Source organism: Mirounga leonina, unplaced genomic scaffold (genome assembly GCF_011800145.1).
Source record: "Mirounga leonina isolate KUSES-001 unplaced genomic scaffold, KU_Mleo_1.0 Mir_174, whole genome shotgun sequence".
NCBI classification, from domain to species: domain Eukaryota; kingdom Metazoa; phylum Chordata; class Mammalia; order Carnivora; family Phocidae; genus Mirounga; species Mirounga leonina.
Genome location: NW_023270451.1, coordinates 22,285,755 through 22,313,662, shown reverse-complemented (window position 1 = coordinate 22,313,662; position 27,908 = coordinate 22,285,755). Strand labels below are relative to the sequence as shown.

Sequence of the window (27,908 nt, the reverse complement as noted above, 5' to 3'; positions counted from 1 at the left end):
ATGAAAGCAGCATGTGCGAAAATAACTGTTTTATATTTTAACTCTGTGCTTCTTATTTAGGCGAGATTAGTAATGATCCTATAACATTTAACACAAATTTAATGGGTTACCCAGACCGACCTGGATGGCTTCGATATATCCAAAGGACACCATATAGTGATGGAGTCCTATATGGGTCTCCAACAGCTGAAAATGTGGGGAAACCAACAATAATTGAGGTAATTTAACTAGAAAGAGCAAAATTATATTTTTGAGTTTTTTGTAATTTGAGTTTCAAATGTTGAAATTAAAATTATATGACAGTGGTTTTCAGTATTTTATGCATAGAAACACATTAGATAACATTTGGAAATGTACCATTCCTTTCTGTTCATTTACAAAGGTCTTTGTTTTAGTTCTTATATATAAAAAAAGAGCAATCTAAATTAGTGGAAAAAAATTTAAAGTCATTTAAAGAAATAGATTATTATAATATGAATTCTATTTAAGAAAATAAATACAAACTTAAAACACTTGCTTTATATATTAATTTCAAATTTTCATGTTCATTGAAATAGTCTTTAAACAGACATCTGGGGGCACCTGGGTGGCTCAGTTGTTAAGCATCTGCCTTCGGCTCAGGTCATGATCCCAGGGTCCTGGGATCGAGCCCCGCATCGGGCTCCCTGCTCCGCGGGAAGCCTGCTTCTTCTCTCCCTCTCCCCCTGTTTGTGTTCCCTCTCTCGCTGTCTATCTCTGTCAAATAAATAAATAAAATCTTAAAAAAAATAAAATAAACAGACATCTGATGAGCTCCTACCATGTCCTAAGTATTATGATCACTGCTGGTGGTAGAAAGATGAGCAAGAGGTGAGTCCTGCCATGATTCTGGTCCAGTCGTTGAAGCACTGGAATGGAAATCCATTGTTAGCCAACATCATCATAAATCAGAAGAAATCAGAAGGTACTGTTTGATGCAGTTGTAAAAGGGTAAATAGGAATTCACTTTACAAGTAGAAGGAAGGCTATCTTAGCAAAACAACACATCAAAATCTTGGAGGTATGAACAAAACCACATGATCTCAGAGAACTCTAATTGTGACTAGAAGGCAGGACACACCCCAGAGGGCAAATGATGGGAACAGAGGTGTTGATGTTGGTAGGGGTAGATCTTTGAGGGCTCTGTAAGCCATGCTGATAGGTTTGACCTTTATTCTTGAGGTGGTATTAGAATTCATCAGATTCTAGCCTAGTACCTAACATCACACCTGGAAAGTATTAGAAATTAAAACAATAATAAAAACAAAATACTGACATTGAGCCTTTAATGGGAATTAATATGTTTTAAAAAATAAAATAAATGGATATAAAATCTAGTAGAAGTGTTTCCTGGTCTATTATACCCACCAAAATCAGAATTATACTGGCAGTTAATGGCAGGAGAGTCCTTTATGCCCTGATGCCGACAGGAGCTTAGATTCTAATTTAACTGATCAATTCCATAAAGATTTAGTGGTAGTGACCAGGGCAGCAGCATAGAAACTACTAATGGAATTTCCAGGAGCTTTTACAGGTTCTGAGTGGCACATATTCTATGTGGTATAAACTCTCAGGGGATTACATGCTTTGAGTTTTTCTCCAGAGTTTTAATCAGCCATAGATTGTGGATATGAGCTTCCATGTTGGCCAAGAGAAGGTGTTTCTTCTTTTGAATTGAAGTTTGTATTAACATGACTTTTCAGTGATTTCTATGAATAAATCTGTTTCCTTAAGACAATATATAGATACATAAATAGAATGTATACACACCCATTATCTATGTAGATATGGAAATATAGAGAGATATAAAGAAAGAAAGTTATTTTGAGTTATTGTCAAAATAATTTTAAAAAATATTCAGTAAAATTATATAGGTTATTGACCCAAAATAAGAGAAAATGTCATTTCTTAAATAGGAAAACACTAGAGGAATTCCATTTAAATTGAAGAGCAAAACAAGAATGAACCCCTCCACCACATCTATTACAGAATATATTAGAAGTCCTAGCCAGTGCAGTAAAGAAAGAAAAAAATATTAAATCTGTAAGTATTTAAGGAAAGAAATAGAATAGTCAATGATCTAAAGAGTCTATAGACTACTAAAATTTTAAGAAAGCCTAGTAGTAAGTTATAGGCTCAATATAAAAAATTTGGTTATATTTCTGTACATGAAAAACAAGTATTGAGAAAATAAATGTTTTAAAAAGATACCATTTTTAATGACAACAAAAATTATAAGGTACTTAGAATAAATCTAACAGAAGATATGCAGAGTTTGTATGGAGAAAGTTATAAAACTTAATCAATACTAAGATTATGTAAGTGAAAAGGTAGTCTATTCAGGGATAGGAATACTCAAAATCATGAAGGCATCACTTTCCCCCTAACTGATCTATAGATTCAATGAAATTCCAATAAAAATTGCAATAGGTTTTTTCATGAAACTAATGTCAACTAATTCTAAAATTTGTAAAGATGATAAATGGCCAAGAACAATCAAGATACTCCTAAAGAAGAAACAAAGGGGGAAAGGTTTCTTTCCTTTCCAGATATCAAGATTTATTATAAATCTATGGTAATTATCATAAGGTTGTATTGATACAGAGATAGACAAATTAATCAATTAATAGAATAGAGAGCCCAGAAACAGATACATCTACATAAGGAACAATGATTTATTTTGGAAGAGATGGTGCCGCAGATGATTGGGGAAAAGGATGTCTATTGAATGGTGCTCAGAGGATTGGTTTGCCATATGGCAAACACAAAATTAGATTCTTACTTCATAAGAAATATAAAACTCAAGTCTAGATAGTTTAAGGATTTAAACGTGAAAGGCAAAATTTTCAGCTAGTGTATGAAAATGTTGAAGAATATTTTTCTGAGTTTGGGGTAGGGAAGCATTTCTTATATAATACCTACATATTTTTACTTGAGAACAAAGATTGAGAAATTGTGTTAAACTTGTCAACTGGTGTTCATCAAAATAAACCATTAAAAAAATAGACAACCCACAAACTGGGAGAAGTTATTTTAAAAATATATAGCTGACTAATGATGTGTATCTAAAATATAAAAAAGGACTCCTATAATAAGACATGAAAATCAGAAATAAGACATGAACAGACATCTCACTGAAGAGAAGACATAAATGACAATTAGGTAAAGACACTTACTCTCATCAGTAATGAAAAATGTTCAAATTAAGACCACAATGAGAATTTGACCCTTGGTAAAAGTTATTGAGGATGGATATGGGGATTGGATAAGTACTTTGGAAAACAGTATTGAATATTTTACATAGCTGAATATCACTGTACCCTATGATCCAGCAGTCCCACTTCTAGGCATATACCCAAAAGAAACATCTGCAAACGTCCACTGAAGGCATGGACAGTCAGGCTTATTGAACAATGTTTGTATAGCAAAACACTGGAAATCCACAGAGCAGCGGAGACCCAAAAGTCTAACAGCACGAAAACAGATAGAAAGTTCATCAACAGAATAGATAAATTGTGGAGTTTTCACACAGTGAATTAAAAAAAAATTTTTTTTAGTAGAGTTGACACACAATGTTACATAGTTTCAGGTGTACAACATAGTGATTTGACAATTCTCTAGTTATGCCATACTCACAAATTAAGTACCATCTGTCACCATACAAGTCTATTAAATATCATTGAATGTTTACAGCAACAATGTCAGCTTGCCCAGCAACCTGGATAAATGTTGTAAACGTAATGTTGAATAAAAAAAAAAACAAGTTCCAAAAGACTACATAGAGTTAAACATTTCTCTGGAGCTCAAAAACAAGCAAACTAAATAACGGATTTTAAGCATACATGCATTTATCATAAGATGATATTTAAAATGAATGGGATGATAAGCATAAAACTCAAAATGGCTACTTCTGTTTGGAGAGAGGGATAGGAGAGAAACACGTGTGTTGAGCCAGGAGTCTCAGGGGTTCATGATGTTCTCATACCGTAAATGTTATGAATATGTCAAATAATATGCTAAAAGGATAATGATGAAAATTTAACATCTTTTTCATTAACACAAGTAGTGATTAATCTGTAAATAACATTTCTTTATTCATATATAGTAACATTTACAGTATTTAAAAAATTCTATAAAAGAATTTTGCATATCTTAAACTCATATTTAATCAGATAACCCCCCTGATTAATTTATTCAGTAGATATTTATTAAACATCTAAAATAGATCAGCCACTGTTCTAGAATAGGGGATCAAAAAAGTATACACACATACCTCTCTGCCATGAAGGACTTCACATCATCATGATAAGTAAAATTTATTTTATTATATTAGGTTAATCACCATACATTACATTATTAGTTTTTAATGTAGTGTTCCATGATTCATTGTTTGCGCATAACACCCAGTGCTCCATGCAGTATGTGCCCTCTTTAATACCCATCACCAGGCTAACCCATCCTTCCACCCCCCTCCCCTCTAGAACCCTCAGTTTGTTTCTGAGTCCATAGTCTCTCATGGTTCGTCTCCCCCTCCAATTTTCCCCCCTTCATTTTTCCCTTCCTACTGTATTCTTATTTTTTTTTAACATGAGCTCCCCATAGCACATACCCTCTCCAATGTCTGTCACCCAGCCACCCCATCCCTCCTACACCCCACCACTCCAGCAACCCTCAGTTTGTTTCCTGAGATTAAGAATTCCTCATATCAGATCATCATGATAAGTAAAATTTGATTGAGAATGTTACTGTATTTAAATATCTCATTAGAAGTGATAGAAGGACTGCATTCTGTTACAGCTGTTAAAATTAAGCATTAAATATAAATTCAGGTAATAAAATTCTCTTCCTGATTTATGAAACATACTTCACCCTCTTCAGGAGCCTGTGACTTTAAAAAAAAATTAGAATTTATGAAATTTATAATAATGAAATTTGTGATAATTATGGAAAGGCTAGCCATAAAAATCTTGCCACTAGCTAGAAAATGTCTAATGTTTCTGAGTTTTAGCTGTGAGATAGTCTAACAAATAGTAGAAAATTGATACTTTTATTTCCATTGAGAGTATGATTAAATTTTTTGCAAGGTAAACCTTTAAAATCATGAAGATTCTCAAGTCTTTTTTGCATCATTTCAGTTGCTTCTTTGTGAACAATAGTTCCTAATTTATTTTAATGACTAGTCTTAATTTTAGCATCCCGAGTGAACCTTGTTGATTATGTGTCCCAACAGATAGCAACAAGGAAGTCATTAAACCCAACAGAAATTTGACAAATTGGGGGCAGAAAAATCCTTTTGACTTTGTGCAATAATATGCTTTTCAGAATATGTACTTTGAAATATTTTAAATGTTTGTTTATTCCAAGATTCCGATGTTTTATTTTTCGCTCAAATAATATTTCTGATAAGTGTGATTTCTTTCATTTAAAGCTCAAATACGATGCTATAAAAATCTTCAGTATTTATTTTTAAACGGCCAAGAGTGTTCTTTTCAGTTTGAGTCAGTTTTGTCCTGCTCTTTCGTCTCAGTGCTCACTCCAGCTTCAGTCGCTGCCAGGAGGCTAGTGCTGGGATGCTAAGACCATTACACAATCATTTGTTGTTTTTGAGGTACTGCAGACCTGTCTGAGTGATTTAATATCTGTTATAAAGTTAATTAGTCCTTAATTTTTGAAGCCGTATCCTGTTGTTGGCCTTTGCTTTGTTTGTTGTTTGCAGTGGCTGTTTCTGAGTTGACTTTGATGTAAGTTCATTGGCTCTGCAAATGTTTACTAATCTTTGACTCTACAAAGGTATTGATTTGTGTTTTGGGGCATGTGCCATAAGCCTTATAGACTGTGATCCTTACAGCTCTACTCCCATCATAAGGGAGATATGATTTCTAAGGGGTTATTCATGCATATTTTGACTGGTTGGTGTGCAGTTTAGTACTGAATGCAAACAACACAGAAGATGTGCTTTTTTTTTTAAAGGGTACTTTGTAGTAAAATCCTCAAGCTCCATTTAAAAGTACAAAAATATATTGTTTTGTTTTTGGTTTTGTTTTGTTTTTTTGGTTTTTTTTGAAATCTTAGAACGGCAGTGGTAAGTAATTTCTGATGGTTAATCCATTTACTAATGATGCATCTGCATTGCTGCCAGCACTTAACGGTGTTCTGTAAAAGGGTCTTTCTGATTTTAACTTTTTGTTTTAGCATGTTAAATAGACTTGCTTAATTATTTATTTTCCCGTAACATTGCTAAAAGCTCTGAGTTGTTCTTGCCTAGAGAAGGCACATTTTGTAAGTACATAAATAATGAAAATGGAAAGAACGACAATTTGTTTTCATTTTGTCCTTAATGAATTTTGTTTCCCAAATAACATTTCACTTCTTTAATATGATTTTCTTTTTCTAATAGATAACTGCCTACAATAGGCGTACCTTTGAGACTGCAAGGCATAATTTGATAATTAATATAATGTCAGCAGAAGGTAGGTATGGAAGATATGTTGCTGATTGTTTTCTTATTTGCAAGAAGTATTTCATTATGGTTTGTATCTATGCAAAATACAGTTAAAGATTTTCAGGTACCACATACCTAACGTAACTAATGAAATGGTAAAGTGTAGAAAAGAAAGCCAAGCAATCTTTAATTGGTTATAAAATATCATGATGGGTGTTGGTGCTGAAAAGCTCAGAATAGGGAGCCAAGCACATAGGCCACTTATCTCTGCGGGCTTTGGTTTCATTATCTGCAAAATGAGACTAAGGCTAGCATTTCTCTCCCAAGTCTGGGGTAAGGAAGGAGTCTCTGAGCTAAGGATTGAAATGTGCTTAACACAGGGCTGAGCACAGGGTACACGATCAGTAATTAGTAGTTAGTTTTATTACAAAACTGATGATAGGTAGTGGTTTAGTTGTGTGTGAAGACAGAGAGTTGTTGATGGAAATAAACTGGAATTTGGGTCACAGTCTTCTTCCTGAATAGCTAATCATGCATCGTTGGAGTCCATCAGCAATTTGGAGTTACATATACTCAAATTGTAAGTGATTCCCAAGGATTTGGAATGTTAGGGACATGGGGAATATTCTAAGAATTGCGCTGTCAAATATTCTGATCTGACTTTGGCATTTGATTGGGAAAAATACGTACTGCTAAAAACTTTGTAGTTAAAATTTATATATCATGGGATACGCCTCTCTATCCTAGATATCATTTATGAGGGTAACAGAAGAAGAACGGACACAGCATTTTTACCCCTAAAATTAGTAAAACAATTGCGCATCCTAAATAGGGAATTCAGAGTTCTATTTGCAAGTACAATTAAATGAGCAAATACTAATTTGGAATTCGTGGTAGTTCATAAAGGTTGAGTTAAAAATTGCCTTTATACTGTATGAAGGAGAGTAATTTCTATGGAATTGATACTGCAAAACATAACTGGGAAGATTGCTTAAAGATTTTGCACCCCTTTCCATGAGTTTTTTTCCCAGGTATTTTGGCAGTATCAATTGCAGACAACAAGTGTGCTAGTTTAAAGTTTAAAGTGACTTTCATATGTGAAAAGCAAGTCCAAATCCCAGTTCTGTGGGCCTGGACAGAAGATTCCTGTTCCCTTTTCTACGTCCCAAGGGCTTTTGGTAGGTATTCCTGCTTGGAACAGGAAGACTTTCACTCCCAACTTCAATTGTAATTAGATGCTTGCATCCTGCCTAAAGCTATCCCTGCAGAGTTGGAATACCATTAATGATCAGAATCATCACAACATTCCCTTTCTCCTTAGGAGTTCATCAGTGCAGTGATATGGTTACATTACAGTGGGCTTGGACCACTAACCTCACCTTTATGCTCTTAAGGGGGGGCTCCCCATTCTCAGGTACAGGAGTCCCTACAGACTACGGGACAGCCTGATCTACAGTTTGAACTTCCTTCTCAAGTCTGCTCTCAGTCCTGGCAGATCCAGAATATACCGGTATCCTAATTAGATGTTTGATGTGCAGGGACCCGTGTTCAAGCAGATACTAATGGAGGACTGCTAGACATCTGTAGGATTGGAAGCTGGCTTTACAGGCTATTCATCTAAATCGGGAATTTTGAAGGTGGGTTGGTGAGGGAGGAAGAGTAGACAGGTTTTGGAAGCCTCCATTTTCATTTCAGGCAGAGCTGCCCTGCTGCCTTTTACATATGAAAACCAGTGAACCAAATACCATGCATTTATCCTTGCTGGTCTGGACGGAACGTCTGTGGGCACTAGGATGGACACATCTTTGAGGAGGGCCTACACACACGCCATTTCTCCCAGATGAGTTTAGGAAAAGAAATAAGAGTGGCATCTGAGGATAATCCTGCTCAGTCTGACTCCCTGCCCAGCTGTCTCCTGCTCTGAGAGACCTAATGGGAAATTAGTCATGTAGAATCACAGAGTATGAAGCTCAAGGAGAGTACATAGAGTGATTCTCTAAATTGGGTTGAGTGCCTCAGAGGCCTGCCACCAATCTGTTGGCCTACTGTTCCCTTGGCCTCTGTGATGCCCAAATATAGCAGGCATGGGATTTCCCCAAAGTTAGAAAGCTCCTATGACTCATCTTTGGAAAGTCTGGCGGTGGCACTTGGCTCGGTAGAGAGCGGGCAGCTGCTCGGCCCAGAGCTTCTAAGGGTGTGGCGGCAGCGGGTCTCAGAGAGGAGCCACGAAGCGGGGTCACATGGATTAGGAAAAACCAAGGAACAGTCCTCCAGAAAGGAGCATTGAAAATAAGAAAGATGTTTTGCATGCTTTTTTAGAAAAGTGGATGTAAAAACACTGAGTGAAATAAATGGGTGAGGGCGCCTGGGTGGCTCAGTTGGTTAAACGACTGCCTTCGGCTCAGGTCATGATCCTGGAGTCCCGGGATCGAGTCCCACATCGGGCTCCCTGCTCATCAGGGAGTCTGCCTCTCTCTCTGACCCTCCCCCCTCTCATGCTCTCTCTCTCTATCTCATTCTCTCTCTCAAATAAATAAATAAAATCTTTAAAAAAAAAAAGAAATGAATGGGTGATAGACTTCTAGCACACTCAAAACTATATTTGGTATTATTTATAAATATTATTTATTGCCAAGAAACTGTTCTTCATGACATATTTATGCATGACTGTTTTTCAGTATAGAGAAAAATGTGGCATGATTAAGCTACTGCTTATCTATATAAAACAGGAAATGTATCTATATAAAACAGGAAACTTACCTACATAAAACAGAATAAATATATCATATTTTAGAAGACTGCAGATGGGCCATACATCAAACAAATATAACAAAATCACACACAGAATAAATGGCAGTGTAGAAGATGAATGAAGAACCTTCTGTGATTAGAGCCATGAAAAACTCAATCTTTAGGAAGAGATACCACACTCTAGAAAACTCTCTTGAAAATTCTAAAGCCTGAACATCTTCCCTGACTCCCCCTCTGGCATCAGGCGTCCTTTAGTATTAAAGAGGCTTCATAAGAAACGAGGTCATCAAGATTTCAGTTATTTATTGTGTAATTTTTAGTTTTTACTACTCTTACTGAATAAGAATATAATACTTTACAGATATATGACTTTTAATGAAATACATCAGAGGATAAATGTGGTATAGTTACTACTGAGGGCTTTAAATGTGTGTATAGTCCAGAAACAATTTCTTTTCCTTTTGAGGGAAGAATTCAGGTAAACAACTTGTTCATGTTTATAATAATTGTTAAAGTTTACGGTTTTATAAGTTCTTATTCTAGGCTGGGAACTGCACTGAGCACTTTATATACAGTCTCCTTTAGCTTAGTTAAAAAATCATCTGAGGCAAGTTTAAATGATTATGAAAGCCTGGGCCCATCTACGGATTTGTTTCCCCCTCTGAAAATAGAGGGCAAGTACCTACTCACGCTCAGGTTGTGAGTATTAAGTGGAAAAATTCACCGCATTCCCTTTAGCTTGGCCCACCTCATAGTAAGTATTCCAAAAAAGGTAGCCTTTATTATTATGGAAATATTATTAAACAAATAAAAGCTATTCTTTATCTTAATAGAACAATCAGAATACAGGAAATGATGTTTTTGAATTGAAGAGTAGCATTTGAGAAACTGAAATACGATTGACCTTTGAACAATGCAGGGGTTGAGGTGCTGACCCTTGAGCAGTTGAAAATCTGTGTATAACTTCTGGCTCCCAAAAAGCTTAACTACTAATAGCTTACTGTTGACCAGAAGTCTTTCCAATGATAACATATATAAATTGATTAAAATATATTTTGTATGTTCTATGTATCATATACTGTATTCTTACAATAAAGTAAGCTAGAGAAAAGAAAATATTATTAAGAAAATCCTAAGAGAAAATACATTTACAGTACTGCACTATATAAAAAAAATCACATATAAGTGGACCCACATAGTTCAAACTCTGTTGCTCAAGGGTCAACTGTAAGTTCTGTTTATTTCTATCCTACTTAGTTATACCGAGAGTCTGAGTTAGACATTGGTTACTTTAAAATAAATATTAATTTTAAAATCTTTAGAGGGAAAGTTTGGTGAGATACTGAAGAGGAAAAAAGCTAAATCGCTAACAACAGGAGATAATGGAATTTTGTGGGAAATTTAAAATATAATTCTCTAGAATACTTAATTATGAAGTGATCAAAAGAGTGAAATTACTATGACTTCAGATTTCTTCTGGAAAATATAACCGATATTTATTTTAGTAAAAGTAATGTTTTAGCATGCTCTAAAAAGATCAGTAATACTGCAAATTAAACATACGGTATTTCAAATTATCCATAAGCAACTCGCAAGCAGTTACAGATATTTTGTAATGTCTTCTGTATTTGGAAAGGATGCTGCTCTGTGTCTCAGCTTTCTCCTCTGTTCAAATGGGCAGAGCACTACCTAGGGTTGTAATGATTAAATAAGACAATGTACTTGAAAAAAGATCTGTCAGTTTTGAAACACTACAAATACAAAATATTATTCCTACCCACGGAGGGCTCTGGAAATGCTCCCTCTACCTGGGAACCTTGGCGGAGGAGGAGACTGACAGGTTACTGGCAAAATGGAGGCGGATTTGGCAGTTTTCTCTTTTTTGGCCAAATTCTATAATTATAAATTGCCCTACAGGAGCTTTCTAAAAATCCTTCGGATTTGATTACACTGTAAGTAAAATTCTGTGTCAAATGTATGTTTTATGTCTTTAGATATGTCCTCCGTTATACAGAAAGCCTTTAAAGTCAATATTCATAGTGTTCCCCAAAGCCAGGATTATGACAGAAATCAACAAATCTCGAATTTCTCTTTCAAAAGATGACTTCATTAACGATATACATACCCTTTTTCACCAAAATTAGACTTCCCATTACCATACCAAGCAGAATTCTTCATTAAAAATATGAATGTAGAAGAAATGTTGGCCAGCGAGGTTCTTGGAGACTTTCTTGGGGCGGTGAAAAATGTGTGGCAGCCAGAGCGTCTGAACGCCATAAACATCACGTCGGCCCTAGACAGGGGCGGCAGAGTGCCGCTTCCCATTAATGACATGAAGGAGGGGTAAGCAGACCTTTATCTCGTTGCCTTAAATCTGTAATTTTTTTTTTAATTTATGACATGATCTTGAATTTTTTAACTATGGTGATCTTATCAAGTTTATTATAGATGGGAGATGGCCTATTGCATTCTTTGTAATAAGAAGTAGGTGTTGTAAAGATATGGAAACACTAGCAATTTTCTATATTGACAAAGAGGTTATGTTAATGGTTCTTTATATCTGATGTCCCAGGTCCTGTGAATTCTAATTGTAGATCAGGATCAGCATCATAAATTATAGCACTAAGTCTTTTATACCTTCCCTAGAGAAGCTGATTATTTAGGGCCCTGCATTTCAAAGGAAATTGATGCCCCAGTTATCAGCTGCAGGATACTCAGACTGCTGTAACTTTATTCTAGGAAACTATTTCTTCGCCTTTAACATTCTTTCCACCATGTGTCGGTGACGGATGGCTGGAGTGGATTTGAAACCTATTCCTAAAGCCTGGCCTTGTCACTCAGAAGCTGGGTGACACTGGGCAAATGCTGCACCCCTCTGTGCCTCGATTTCCCCATTTGCTCCAAGGGGAACTTCTTTTTCCCTCAGAGTTGTTATAGTGTCTAACTGAGACAGTACGTTTGAGAGGGGTTCGTCTGTTCTCATGCCTTACAAAGTTTGACTTAGACCCTTGTAGAGTGTAAGAAATACTTTTTATGCCTGGGTACGTTGAGAGGATTGAATGTCAATGTCGAATCAAACTTTGATCTTTAATTTTTAACCTGTAGGTTGAAGCAGATCTGCCTTTTTTATTTTTTTAACCCATCCTATAAACATATGAGATATGGAATAAATCACAGTTTATATAGCATATCCCTTTCCAGTTCCTCCTTTTTCCATGTACATGGTAACATTTTTATACAGATGATATATAGAATTAACTAGAGTACCTAGATTAATAAGAATTAAATTTAAGGGCAGTGTTAAAGGATAACTCTGTTGGAAATGAATGAGGGAAGAAATCACAAATAGACATAGATGAAGTATAAGAGAGTAGGCAGGAGAGGGATAAGGGATAAGCAGTGAGCTGTGAAGTCCAACTTACAAATTTCAGAATTAAATTGTAGCTTGTATGTCACAGTAATGGATTTTGAAGTCAGTCAAGCACACGTAGAAGTGCTTTGAGAAAAAGAGTTGCTTTATCTCTTGTCTATCTGTTGGTTTTCTATATGAAACCATAATTTTAGAGCTTACATTTTTTTTACTTAAGCATTCCAACATGAGTCTCTGTGCCACTGAGTAATTAAAATAGAACCAGGGAAAATGACGAACAGGGAATCTCCCCTGAAAACATTCTCCAAATATGAAGTCTTTTCAACAGTTTCTTAAAGTAATATGTTCCACAATGATTGTTAAAACAATGACCAAAAGATGGTTGGAGGAAGCAGCCTGAAAACCAGGCATTGGTAGAGTTTTGCCCCATTGTGCTTTCTTCTGGGCTCACTCTTCCCTACTCAGTCATGCAGGCCGCGCAAAGGCCTTTTTAGAAACAACTAAAACTGAACTACACAACTCTAGAAACCAGACTCTGACCTAAAACAGTGCTTCCCAATCATGTCTTGCCTAAGAATTGCCAGTAGCGCTTTAATAAAAATATAGATAGGGGCGCGTGGGTGGCTCAGTCGTTTAAGCGTCTGACTCTTCATTTCAGGTCAGGTCTTGATCTCAGGGTCATGAGTTCAAGCCTGCGTTGGGCTCCACACCCAGTAGTTTAAAAATATAGATAGATGATAGATGGATAGATAGATAGATAGATAGATAGATAGATAGATAGATAGATAGATAGATAGATAGATGATAGATAGATAGATAGGTTCCTGTCTTGTGCTTCCCCCTAGAGATTCTGAATCTTTGAGTGTAGGGCTGGGCCTGAGCATGCGACTCTAAATTAAGAACAGAATTTTGGTCCTACAAGTACTTGTTAGAGAATTCAGTCATTAGCTGATCCCCCAGCACCTGCTAGAGGGCGGCATGTGCTGTCAGATATTTGAGAGAGTCAGTCTTGTGGCATTTATTTGGACCCTGTTGTCTCAGATCCCTTCCCAACTTGAAATGCTTTCCATGAGTTTTAATTTAATGTTAAGCTGTAACCTTTACAAAGTATTCATATGATAAGTCTTTTAAAATAGCATTTCTATAAATTGTACCCAATGCCAACCCTACTGCCCCGATGTCCCTTATATGAGCACCAATGAAACAAGATCGTACTTGAGGATAATTCCAGAAGAAAAAAATTGTCCCTGGGGATGATTTTGCATATTTCCTTCAGTTGTTATCTAATGCCATGGTAACAAAAATAATTTTTTACCCTGTTGCCTTAAACCTAGAAACAAAATCCTGTGCTTGGCTAACTCATCTCTTGTGCTGTCCTTTCTTTTTGTTGATGTATATCATAATACTTAATTTATCTAGTAAACTTTTTGCTTCCATAATTTCTTTTGAAAATAATGTGGGCTATAAATCCCTTTCTAAAATGGAATATTGAAGAAAATATAAAAAACTAGGGTCAGACATAGCAAAGGAATTCCATCCCTTTCTTTTCTAAGGTTTTATTTACAAATGTTGTCATACACTTCCATCATATTAATTGAGCGCCTGACCAAAGTGTTCTGCTTAATACTCAGTAGCAAAAGTCTCGGTCTCTGATAAAAAACAAGTAAAACCTCCATGATATTATTTCCTATTACTCATGGCGGCCACAATCTACTAAATGAAGATTTTTCCAGACTTGATCTATGTAGTCAGATACATAGCAGATGAATAAGAGACTCTCAGGAGTAGACCGTCAGAGTAAATCCCCTGGCCTTCCACAGCCCAAAGCACCATTAGATGTCGATCATCAAGAAGGTACTCTGCAGCATCCCAGCTCTTCTTCCCTCCTGATGTACATTTGTTCACCTGTTTAGACTCACTGACAGCTTTCAGACTTGTCCTAAATCTAACAGAAAACAATTACAAAGATTTACTTCAAAGTCAATAAGCTCCTGCAAAGGAAGGCTGAGCCTCCTGAAAAGATTTTCTTTCCCTTGCCAGACCCATAACCCCGGGCAACTGTGCTCCCTCCGGGCATGGTCTCTGTGCTGCTTTTGCTCCTGTTACTGTGCCAGAGGCTAAGGACTTGTGGATGCATTTAGCCTGGGAGAAAGCTGGTGGAAAGGGGAGCAGGTTCATATTTCATTCTAGGCATGGCATAGCTGCCAACCCAGGGTGAGTGATGTGGTGTAAATGGCGGCTCTGAAGGGAATGATGGGGTGTGAGGATTAAAGAATATACTCACTTTTCATAAGAGATTGTCAAACCCACCACTATTTCCTCTGGTTACCAAAGCACGTGGATCTAGCCTCAATCAGCAAAGAGAATCCTAGTTTATTCGTTAGACGGTCTCACAAAGTGCTCCCTCTAATTAATTGTTTGCTTTCTGCCCTAGAAAGGCCTCAGTGAGAAATTACACTTGAGGAAGAGACTGTAAGTCAGTGGCCACCAAGTACTGCTCTGATGGAAGGTCATGATCCTGGGCTAGTCCGTAGTGCTCTGCTGAATTTGTCCCCATGTTTGATTTATAAGATTGTCCTTTATTCTTAAGTTAACGTGCCTCCTGCACTTTTGGTGCAAATATTCTTTTATGGAATGGTGGTGATATATGATAGGAACTTCTAAAAAGAGCCTTTAATAATGTAAAAATTGAAAGCCCATATAAATCCATTTTTTAAAAGTATAAAACCAATACATGAAATCAGTGTGACTATATGTCTCAAATCTATTCTATGTTCTACACATAGATTCACTTATTAACTATTTTTATTGGGGAATACTATATTAATCTTTGTGGTATAGTGATTAAAAAAAAAAATCTATGCTCACAATCTATTAGGGACCAGGCAGGTAATCAGATAATTAAAGAACAGTGTTGTACATACCCCTGTTGGCCTCAAGAGGTCACAGAGAGTGTTCCTCCTTCACTTCTGGTCCATGCCTGGAAAGGGTTCATAGAGGAGGTGAAGATCTGAGTTTCAACTGTGCGTACAAATTAACCTGCTCAAAAAATAACGAAGAGAGATTCTAGATAGAGGGGTCAGTTTGGGCAAAAGCCCTGAGGTAGGTGCAAGCCTGATGGATTTGGAAACCGATTTCATGTGGATTCGGGGGACAGGGATCCAGAAGTGATTGTTACCAAGGAGGCAAACACCAGACCAGGTAAGGCCCCAGATACCAGAAAAAATTGTTTGGATTTTATCCTGAAGCATTAGGGACATTTGCAGAAAATAGCACATGGTTGAAAGAGTAGACTGAACCCAAATGCCTCCTTTCTGTAAGCAGGACGATCTTTCCCCATCACATGCACACAAAACGAGAAGGGTCTGACCCTTGTAAGCCAGTTCCCCTCTTCGGATAATGTATTCCTTCTCCAATGAAGAGGAGCAAGCAAGTAGTAGAACTAGGGTCTGGAAGTGTCCTTTCTTTTCTTTTTTATTCTGCATTAGATCTTTTATTTAGTTTAACTATTCTTTATTTTTCATCTTACTTTTTGACCAATTGATTGCAGATATGCAGAGAACAAAGAAGTGGTGTGGGGGACAGAGGACAGGAATCATAGTGCATTTTCTTTTAAGAGCTCAAGAGTTCCCAGGCAACATGTAACATGTGGACGTATTCTTCCCTAAACTGTCTTTTATCTCCTATCTCCACAAAATAATCAAACACATTCATTGCTTGGACAATTAGGTCAAATATGCAATCATTGGATCCATTTACCTAGCAGAAGTCTGGCTAAAAAAAGCAGAGTTTTGACTTAATTTTTTTTTTTTTTAACCTGTTATTTGATTTTCAACGTTGTATGTGTAAAAGCCACAATGAATATGTTCTACCTCAGGGGAAGTTGAGTTCTTCAAACTGGAAGAAAAGACTCTTTCATAATGAACAAATTCTGCCTGTGTAGATCAATTCTTAAGAGTTTGAGACATCAGGGAGCCTGGGTGGCTCAGTCGTTAAGCGTCTGCCTTCGGCTCAGGTCATGATCCCGGGGTCCTGGGATCGAGCCCCACATCTGGCTCCCTGTTCAGCGGGAAGCCTGCTTCTCCCTCTCCCACTCCCCCTGCTTGTGTTCCCTTTCTTGCTGTGTCTTTCTCTGTCAAATAAATAAAATCTTAAAAAAAAGAAAAGTTTGAGGCATCGTGTTTTGTTAACATTGCTTGAGAGCCTCGTACTTGGCACCACGTTCCCATCTGTTTACACCTTTGAAAGTTTGAAAACATGTGGCTGAGGTCATAAAGATAAGAATCATTCTTGTTTCACTTTATAAAAAATTTCAGTTTTTTCATGTCAAAAAGCTAGCTGAAAGGAAAACAGATTATGAAAAATGTAATTTTAGCATGTATCACATAGAGTTATTATTCACAGCCTCATACAAAATTATTTTTTAAAAGCCAACATGTTGAAACTTACTGGCTCTACAAAAGAAACAATAAATACATTTTTTTTGACCTGCAAAGCAAATCTAATATCTCCTTCTCTCGAGCATGACATTTGTAGTCTGTTTGCATTTTATATATTAACTTACTGATTGTCCCAGTATTCTTGAGATATAATTGACATATGGCATTGTACAAGTTTAAGTTGTACAACAGAATGATTTGATGTATGTGTATATTGCAAAACGATTACCATAATAAGTTTGGTTAACATCCACACCTCACGTAGTTACAACTTTTTTTTTTCTTGTGACTAGAACTCTTAAGATCTATTCTCTTAGCAACTTTTGAATATACAGTGGCTCGTGTTTTAAAACTGGTATAATGCTTTTTATTCATTCACTTATTCTGCAAATAGGCTCCCTGAGGACAGTGAGAAAGACTGGGTTCAAGGAACACTGTTAAGGGGCTGTTGCTTCATGCCCTGTGGAAAGTGATGGTGATCAGAACGAGGGTGTAGGGAAGATGGAACAAATTGGACAGGTGCATGTGAGAGTTCTTTTGGGGTAAATGTCAGAGACTGATGATGGATTGAATATATGGAAAGAAGGACAGGAGTCAAAGATGATGGTGCTTGAGCATCTGGCCATGCCAATCACCGGGAGATAAGAAGATGGAAAAGGAGGAACAGGTGAAGGTGGGGTGGGGTGACGATGAGCTCAGTTAGGAACATATTAAGTTTGTGAAGCCTATGGATCATCCAAGGAGAGATGAAAGTAATTTGGCAGTATGTGTCAACTGTCATAAAAATGTTTCTACTTCTAGGCATCTCTTTTAAGATAGTAACATTAAAGAATATGCACAGAGATAGTCTTTGCAATATTATTTATAACATCAAAAAAATTGGAAGCAACTTACATGTCCAACTCTGAAGTAATTGTTGAATAAATCATGTGCACTTACAAAATTATATTGCCATAAATCTATAATTACAAAGACTGTACAATATGGTAAATGCTTATGACGCATTAAGGGAAAAAGCAGGGTACAAAATTGTATTTTAGAGATTATTGCAATTAGGTTAAAATATATGTATTTGAAAAACATTTTGCAAGGTACATTGGAAAATAAAAATAGTTATCTTGGTAATATAAATTAATTCTGTTTTTGTATCCCAGGTTTTATGTAATGTTTTTATATTGCTTTTATAATTTAAGGAAAAAAATAAAGCATTTCAAAGCACCAAAAACTCTATGCCCATTTATGTTATCTTGAAGTGAATTAATTTAAAATCTTACTAATTGTAAATGCAAATCAATGTCATGTTAAAGCAAGTTAACAGTTGTAAAAAATATTCATTTTATTTCTGTATTTATAAGTATATGTCACAATTATTAAGGAGATATATGGTCTTGGTAGGCAGTCAATAGGGAATAGAAATTGACTTTATGTGAAGCTTACAAGTAAGAACTTGTTTTAAATGGAATATATTTATATTCACTGATCATCTAAATACTTTACCAATGGTTTCTCATACACACTTTTGTTCTGAATTTTTTATTTTCATCTTTAGCTTTAGCCCATTATATACTATTTATCTCCCAAAGGCACCATAGTTTTTGAAAAAATCTTCCTTCAAATGAATCTTAAGTCCAAATATAAATTTGACATAAAGAACAACCAAATGAGTTTGTGTAATCAAACTCTGGGATACAGTTGTCAACTCAGGGTGTGAGTTCACACTTACATTGACATAGCTTTGAATTTTTGTGATGCACTTTCACTTAATTTCATTTTTAAAAATAACAGCTTTATTGGGATGTAATTCATATACTGTACAATTCACCTATTTAAAGTATGTAACTCAATGGATTTTAGCTTATTTTACAGAGTTGTGCTGTCCTTATCACCATCAATTTTAGATATTTTCATCATCCTAACACCTTCATCCCATACCCATTAGCAGCCACTTGCCACCACCACCACCCCTCCCCCCCCAGCCCTAGGCAACCACTATTTACTTGTTATCCTTATAAACTTGCCTACTGTGGACATTTCATATGAATGGAATCATGCACTAAATGGTCTTTTGTGACTGGCTTCTTTCACTCATCCACAGTATTGTTTTCAGGGTTCATCCATATTGTAGCATGTATCAGTACTTCATTTCTTTTTATGGTTGAGTAATATTCGATTGTATGGATATTCTACCGTTTATTCATTCATCAGTGAGCATTTGGATTGTATCCATTTTCTGACTACTATGAATAATGTTGCTGTGAACATTCATGTACAAGTCTTTGTATAGACATCTGTTTTCATTTCTCTTAAGGTATATACTTAGGAGTGAAATTGCTGATTCATATGGTAACTCTGTATTCAACCTTTTGAGGAACTTCCAGACTGCTTTCCAAAGCAGAGGCACAGTTTTACATTGCCACCAGCAGAGTAGAAGAGTTCCAATTTCTCCACATCCTCTCCAGCACTTCTTATTATCTGTGTTTTCTATTATAGCCATCCTAGTGGATGTGAAACAGTGGTGGTTGTTTTTTTAAGATTTTATTTATTTAGGGATGCCTGGGTGGCTCAGTCGGTTAAGTGTCTGCCTTCAGCTCAGATCATGATGCCAGGATCCTGGGATCGAGCCCGACATCGGGCTCCTTGCTCAGCAGGGAGCCTGCTTCTCCCTCTGCCTGCCGCTCCCCCTGCTTGTGCTCGCTCTCGCTCTCGCTCTCTCTGACAAATAAATAAAATCTTAAAAAAAATTTTTATTTATTTGAGCGAGAGAGAGAGCATGAGAGGGGAGAGGGTCAGAGGGAGAAGCAGACTCCCCACTGAGCAGGGAGCTCGATGTGGGACTCGATCCCAGGACTCCGGGATCATGACCTGAGCCGAAGGCAGACACTTAACCAACTGAGCCACCCAGGCGCCCCTGAAACAGTGGTTTTGATTGTGATTTTGATTCCTCTTTTGCTGAGGGCTAAGGGTGTTGGACATCTTTCCATGCACTTATTGGACCTTTGTATACTTCTTTGGAGAAACGTCTATTCAGAGCCTTTGCCATTTTTAAATTGGATTATTTGTTTTTTTGTTTTGCATTGTAAGAGTCCCTTATATATTGTAGATACAATTCCCTTATTAGATATATGATTTGCAGATATTTTCTCTCATTCATGGATTGCCTTTTCACTGTCTTGATGGTGACCTTTGGACCACACTCTTTTCAATTTTGATAAAGTCCAATTCATCTAGTTTTTCTGTTATTGCTGGAGCTTTTGGTGTCATAGCTGAGAAACCACTGCCTACTGCCAAGTCATGGAAATGTATACCTTTTTTTCCTCAGAGTTTAATAGTTTTAGCTCTTACATTTAAGTCACTGATCTATTTTGAGTTACTTTTCTTATATGCTATGGGGTAGGGGCCCGACTTTATTCTTTTGCCTGCAGATACCCTGTTGTGCCAGTACCATTTATTGTAAAGGCTGTTCTTTCCTCCATTGCATTATCTTGGCATTTGTGACAAAAATCAATTTACTAAATGTAGGAGGTTATTACTGGACTTCGAATTTTATTTCATTGATCTACATGTCTGTCCTTATGCTGGATTACTATTGCTGACTGTTTTGATTACTATTGCTTTGTAGTAAGTTTTAATCAGTAGTTGTGAGTCTTCCAACTTTGCTTTTCTTTTTCAAGAATTTTCTGTGGTTATTTTAGGTTCCTTGAATTTCTGTATAAATTTTAGGATCAGCTTGTCAGCTTCTGCAAAGAAGACAGCTGGAATTTTGATGGGTTTATTTCATTTTATAAGTAGCTGTAGCATTGTCAATTAGGAAAAGAAATAATTATTTAGAGTAATTTCCCGGTTTTCTCTCTTCTTTTGAAAGACCCATGAGATTCCCTTTTCTCGAGCTGCTTCAAGATTATTTCAATGCTATTATCACTAACTTTTTTTGTATGAAACTCTTACTGACTAATTAAGTAGAGTTCTTTCTCCCTGATTACTAAGATACACACCAAGAAAAATTTTGCTTGCCTAATTTGTGCTTATCAAATAATAGTTTTTCTCTTGGATTAACTTCTTGGGGAAAAAAAGTGAGAGACCTTGTGGTAGGAGACCTAACAGTAGGGGTCTGTGCAGTAGAAAAGCTGACAGAACTCTTGGGTAAAATAGCTAAGTGCCTAAAGCTCTAGAGATGTAATTTCACCATCTTATTAAAATGAAATCAAGTGAGATTTATTACCTACAATTATTTATTGGCTTAGTGATAGTGTTATTTCTAAATAATTTACTTTAAGAGTAATTTTTAAAGGTAAGTAATCTACCAAACATAGTAATCACAATATGACAGACACACACTTACTTTGAATTAAAATAAATAGGATGAAAAAATTTTTTTTTTTTAGACATTAACCTAGAATCAAGAGAGTGTCTGGAACACCAAAGCACTCAGTAAATATTGGTTGAATAAAGGAAAGAATGGAAGGCGGCTCCTACGTGAATATCACTGCTTTTAAAGCCCAGGCCCCTACCTTAGGGATGATTCTAGATAATCCCTCAATTCAAAAGGATAAATCCTGCTTTCAGGGTAGATTGTTTTTCAGTGTTTCCAATTTTCTCAAAGGATAACCTGAGAGTTTCACATTTTTGCAGCGTTTACGTCATGGTTGGTGCCGATGTACCATTTTCTTCTTGTTTACGAGAAGTTGAAAATCCACAGAATCAGTTGAGATGCAGTCAAGAAATGGAGCCTGTGATAACATGTGATAAAAAATTTCGTACTCAGTTTTACATTGACTGGTGCAAAATCTCGTTGGTGAGTTTTTATTTTACTTTGTTTTTGCAAATGTAATCGGAAGTGATGTGGCTGGAGATAAAATTTGACTAAAACCTGAAGTGCTTTTAGGTACAAATCCTGGGTTTACTTTGTTAACGCAATTGACTTCCCTTGACTTTAAGAATTTGGCAATCTTGTTGACAGTGCATCCATTTAGGAAAGAGTATCTCCACTTTTGTTCTCAGTCTACCCTTGATTAGTTGTTGGGGCTGCATTAGCTTGGCAGGTGGTCCAAACGACCCCCCTGGATATCCAGGTGGCTGCTAAGCCAGGATAGATTACAGAGTCAGGGTGACACGTGAAGAAAGTCTCAAATATGCTGCCATTACCCACCTTGGAAGGAGAGACTGGGGTACAGTAATACATCTGAAAGTAAAGCAATATTGTGCTACAAGTTGGTGTCCTAAAAATCCAAATTGTAGGGCAAATTTGAGGAATAAGAAAAAATTCCAAGTGAGCAAAATTAGAATCTTACCCACAGCCCCATAAATACTAAATATCTCTTTCTAAATTACTTTTATTTAGGATGCTAAAAAACTTAAGAAAATGTAGGTAAGGTTTCATATACACTTGATATATATCTATAATATTTCATATAAAATTTATATTATTTTTTGATCTTGCTTTCTGGAAGATTGGTAAGTTGTTTTACTTCTTTAGTGACCTTTAGATTTAACTTCTGTCAACTCTTGATGATTGGTGGTGAGTGAATTAGATCTAAGTTTAAAGTTGACATTTGAACAAAGTTATTGACACATAAACACAACTGTCACTTCATGTCTTAGAGAACCAACTGCAGGCAACTGTCCCAGATCTCCCAGGACAGGAGAACACAGTATTCACGTCGTAGCACTTAGCACTGGTGGCCCTTGGCCCTAGACTCCTCTTTTCATGTGACTGTTTGTCTTAGGAAAATAATTTTCTTTGTCTTCTTAAATTGAGTAAAATTATTGAGCCGCTGTGGTTTACGTGTACTATAGATAAGTGTTGACTTTGCAAAGCTTAATATTTCTGTCATGGTGCTGATCATACAAGGATGCCAAAGACTAACTGCAGTCCTAACTTGAGTAGGTACCTGTAACCGGAGTCAGCACACAGCCGGCCCTAACAATGCCATTTAACTTGTGTTTGTGCTGTGAATTGTTTATGTTTAGGAATACTACCGAATTTCTGAAGTTTTAAAAATGACTTATGCTTTGAAGCATTTAGTTTCTATGGTTAGGCTTTATAAATGAAAAAATTGGGATTTTCCTTTCTTATCTTACCTGTATTTATTTATGTGTCACATCTTACCACAGAAGATATCAGGAGGCTTAAATGAAATAGTCAAGCAATACACATAATAAATAAAATAGAGAAGAAATGGAAGATTGGGACCTGAACTTCATTTAAAAAATAAGCCTAAGGTCAAGTTTGAAAACAAGCTTCCTACGTCCAGGATTAAGAGAGGAAATTCATCAGTTACTTAGTTCTCCTTCTTAAAGGAGATAGAGCATCAATTCCTTGGCAGAAAATAAAGGTTTCACTAGCACTGTGTTCTTGACAAAAGTCTTCAGATGGGTTTGTTTGTTTGGTTTGTTTTTTTTTTTTTTTTTTGAGAGGATACTGAGAAATGCCACAAATCATTCTCTCCAACATATTTTGGGGGGAGGGTGTTCAGGGGGCAAACATAGGGACAGATTTCACATGGCTATTTTTACGGTGCCCTTCAATAAAAATCGCAACATAATTAAATGCAACTCCGTGAAAACAGTTCAATGAATGTGGAGGTAAATTAATACAGTGCCAATGTGCATTTTTTGATTCTGGAATAGAATTTAGTAAAACTATAGTATTGGATGAGTTCCATGTTCCTTAGGCTGTCTTTCCTCCAAATCACTTCTGTCAGCTGGACAGCAGAAAGATCAAGGTTGTAATCATTTAGAAATTGTCTCTCATTTTATTTTTCTTTTCTCTTTCGCTAACATTAGAGACCACACCGGCATACCTGGTTGTCCACCAGTTCATGGTTTGTTAGCATCTGCCCTAGAAGTTTGTCCCTAGGAAACAAGAAATGTACATGGTAGTGTGAAGGGCTTCTGCTTCAAAATAAGGAAACTAGGACGAACAACCACATACACACATACACTTATTACATATGCATGCATGTACATATGTCTGTATGCTGTGGAAAGGGCATAGAATGTTGGCCAACATCAGCCCTCTAATCTGTTACTTTTGTTCATTACCTCTTCCTAGATCCCATAAACAGTGGCATGTTCAAGATGATAACGTAATTGGAAAAGATGGCTTTTTAGAAATGTGTCAAAGAAAGTTTTGATATGTCTAGGTCTTCAGCTCTCGTGATGTTTGCAGTTATTAATTTTGATGTGTAATTGTCTTCTTTTATATCAGGTCGATAAAACAAAGCAAGTGTCCACCTATCAGGAAGTGATGCGAGGAGAGGGGATCTTACCTGATGGTGGAGAGTACAAACCCCCTTCTGATTCTTTGAAAAGCAGAGACTATTACACGGATTTCCTAATTACACTGGCTGTGCCCTCGGCAGTTGCACTGGTCCTTTTTCTAATACTTGCTTATATCATGTGCTGCCGACGGGAAGGAGTGTGAGTACTTTAAAACACTAACAAAAAATTAACGAGCCTCCTCGGATAACAACATATCAGATTCCATTAAAAGCCAGGTTTCATTGGGTTCATAAAACACTTTATAAATTAAGTGACATTGTGTTCAAGTCAACCTACAGTACTTTATTCCTTTAAAATGAGTTAAAATAGTTTTGACTCTAGGAAATCAAATTAGGGGATATAATTACTTTATCCAACAATTGTTAAGGCTAGATGTAAATTCGTGCTGGCAAAACAGTCCCAAGAACAACTGAGCCTAGCTCTTTGGGTTATATAAGCCATTTTGTGTTGGGCGCCTGGGTGGCTCAGTTGGTTAAGCGACTGCCTTCGGCTCAGGTCATGATCCTGGAGTCCCGGGATCGAGTCCCACATCAGGCTCCCTGCTCAGCAGGGAGTCTGCTTCTCCCTCTGACCCTCCCCCCCTCTCATGTGCTCTCTCTCTCTCTCTCAAATAAATAAATAAAATCTTTAAAAAAAAATAAGCCATTTTGTGCAGAGCCTGTGGAATCTATTGACATGGTAATTGCACTTTAAGTAAATGAATTGTCTTAGTTTGATCGGAAGTGATGGTCAGAATTCTTCTTGCAATTGTTCTGTCAAACGGGTGACCTAATCTAAGTGTTTAAAAGATATGTATGTGTACACATAAACCTAGGAGTAAATTAATGAAAACAAGAGTATAATTTGAGTAATGAGTGTTCACTTCATGAACAGTTAGCACTTTCAGGACATCTGTGTCAATTAAAATAATCTCCCAAGATTATCTGGAAGTCAGGGCAACAAAGCAAAGGATAAAAAATTAATAAAGCAGCAAGTAACAAATTCTTCCATTTTTTACATGTAGCCTGATTTCATTATGTCGTAGAATTTATTTCTAAGAGCTTGATTCTTAATATCCATTTTTTTTTTCATTTTTCTGTGTGTTTCTCATCAGTATTCCATCTCTGTATGTGTACTCATCCAAGTCATGTCATAAACCTGGTGGCAAATGCTGCCTGGTTGCGTTTAATAGTAACAATGTCAGCATTTCCACATCATGCAAGATCCCATGAGCATATAGTCTTAATGTTCCAAATATCAATGCTATTATTTAATTCATAAATTTTGTTTTGTTTCTAGGGAAAAGAGAAACATGCAAACACCAGAGTAAGTGTCTTCTTTCCTGTTATTTTCTTTATCATGTTTTTTCACTTCTCAGTTGCTCGTCATGCTCCATACATGTGTGTCATGCTTTGATTTTGTCATTCATCATCTTTCATAGTTTATTTCATAACTGTGAAAGCTGCTTTTTAAATAGAGATATTTAGGAGGGGTAGAGACTAAAAATAAAAAGGGTTTGAAAACTAAGATTACATAGATAAAAATTAAACCTAAAATTTCAGATTCAGAATATTAACTTGCCATTTATATGATGTGATTTCCCAATCTGCATTTCCATAAACCAGAGAACAGATGAAAAGAACTTTCATACACGTTTTCCTGAATCTACAGTAATAACCTACCATAAAATGAAACTTCTGTGAGTATTTATAAATGCCCCATCAGAAGCACCAATATAAAAGCTATGGTAGTTTAATCTTAATCGTAGAATTAAATAGCATACTAGTTTGTTACTTAGGGCTATAATATTAACACAATGCTTTATAGCTTAGTTTCATGCAAGACACGTTTACTTAAAAATTGGTTTACAATGTTCAGTTTTGCCGTGTTAAAAGCATGTGAACTGTATCTCCTTCAGAGATAATTTGTAGAATACCCAAGGTGCAATAATGTCTTATTTTAAAAAGAAAAAAAATTCATAACTTTTTCAAATTTGATGGCCCATCAGGCTAATACTTGATTTTAAATATGTGTGTGTTTTATTTCTTTTCAATCTAGCATCCAGCTGGTCCATCATAGTGCCATTCAGAAATCGACCAAAGAACTTCGTGACATGTCCAAGAATAGAGAGATAGCATGGCCCCTGTCTACGCTTCCCGTGTTTCACCCTGTAACTGGGGAGATTATACCTCCTCTGCACACGGACAGTTACGGGAGCACGAATATGCCACTGATGCAGATGCAGCAGTAAGTACCCGTGTGCTCCCACCATCATTAATATGCATGAATACATCCACTTAATTTTCATAAAGACCAGAACTTTTCACTATTGGCTTCTGTTTGTTTGTGTACAACTCTAAGAGAAAATACCAAAAGGACATTGATAGTGTAGATCCCCAACCCCATGGTGCTGACCCAAATATAAAGGATTACTTTCAGGAAAGGCTTTTTTTTTTTCCACTAATTGAAACCAGATGACATTCACCTTAATATTTCAGAAATCGACACTGTTAGTAAACTAACGTGTGCGCTCAAAGATGAGTTAACTGTGAAAAGAAATGCATATCCTGGGGTGCCTGGGTGGCTCAGTTGGTTAAGCGACTGCCTTCGGCTCAGGTCATGATCCTGGAGTCCCGGGATCGAGTCCCGCATCGGGCTCCCTGCTCAGCGGGGAGTCTGCTTCTCCCTCTGACCCTCCCCCCTCTCATGTGCTCTCTCTCTCTCAAATAAATAAATGAAATCTTTAAAAAAAAAAAAAGAAAGAAAAAAGAAATGCATATCCTAAAGCATAACAAATTGATGATTTTTTAGAGTTATTATTAGAATTATTGGGTTCTGTTAACCTATTTTTTGATGTTATTACCACACCTCTATTTGATCTAATTTTTTTGTGCCTCAGGATAGAAGGTTTTTTTGTTATTTCTTGTGATCTGCTTGTATATCAAAATGAGTAGTTCCAATTTTGACTGTAAGTACAATTTATTAGTGCCAACCTTTGTAGTGCTGGAAGGACTATGATCAGAAAGCCTGGAAGAAGCCTTTGTAAGGGTACCTGTGGGAGGCAAGGGATTGAGGAAATTGCCTAGTTGCTCTTTGAGAACCCACATTATATGCCTAGAAGCTCAATTTCAATATAAGGGAATTGTAGGTAAAATTGCCACTTATTTTTAAGAACATGGCTCTTTTTTTCCCACCAATTTTAACCATATGTTGAGATGGGTTAAATTCAGTTTCCCAAGGAAATCACAGGTTGGCTTTTGAGATCCTCTTCTTCTTCACTTTACTTTTGTGAATATGATGGATATAGAGAAAAATCTACCTCTCCCCACCACATAAACCTTAGGGTATGATATACAGGTAACCTCTTACTGATTAAAGATTTCTCTGGGAACCATCCTGGATGCAAACATTTTCCCATTGCAAATGCTTACTTTGTAACCATGCAAAATGTATGTGGTGATTTGGAGATTAAGCAGTAATTAATATGAGTAGTATAGATAGTCAGACTCAATAAATTTGTCCAAAATACTTCAGAAATCTAAAAGTATTGTATTTTCCTAAACTTATCTAACATTATGTACTTACTGTTGAATAGGCTAAGGTGTGTGTTTATGTGTGCATGTATGTG

General features: G+C 36.4%; 1 protein-coding gene across 2 annotated transcripts in view; it reads left to right on the top strand.

Annotated features, from left to right (window-relative positions):
* Positions 1-27,908, top strand: part of SGCE (sarcoglycan epsilon) — a 67,857-nt gene that overhangs the window by 28,248 nt on the left and 11,701 nt on the right. For both annotated transcript variants that reach the window (XM_035020592.1, XM_035020593.1), the window contains 7 exons: positions 61-218; positions 6,416-6,488; positions 11,356-11,554; positions 21,650-21,812; positions 24,228-24,439; positions 25,580-25,606; positions 26,339-26,527. In XM_035020592.1, the coding sequence (XP_034876483.1) occupies positions 61-218; positions 6,416-6,488; positions 11,356-11,554; positions 21,650-21,812; positions 24,228-24,439; positions 25,580-25,606; positions 26,339-26,527 (1,021 nt within the window). The remainder of the gene's footprint in view (positions 1-60; positions 219-6,415; positions 6,489-11,355; positions 11,555-21,649; positions 21,813-24,227; positions 24,440-25,579; positions 25,607-26,338; positions 26,528-27,908) is intronic.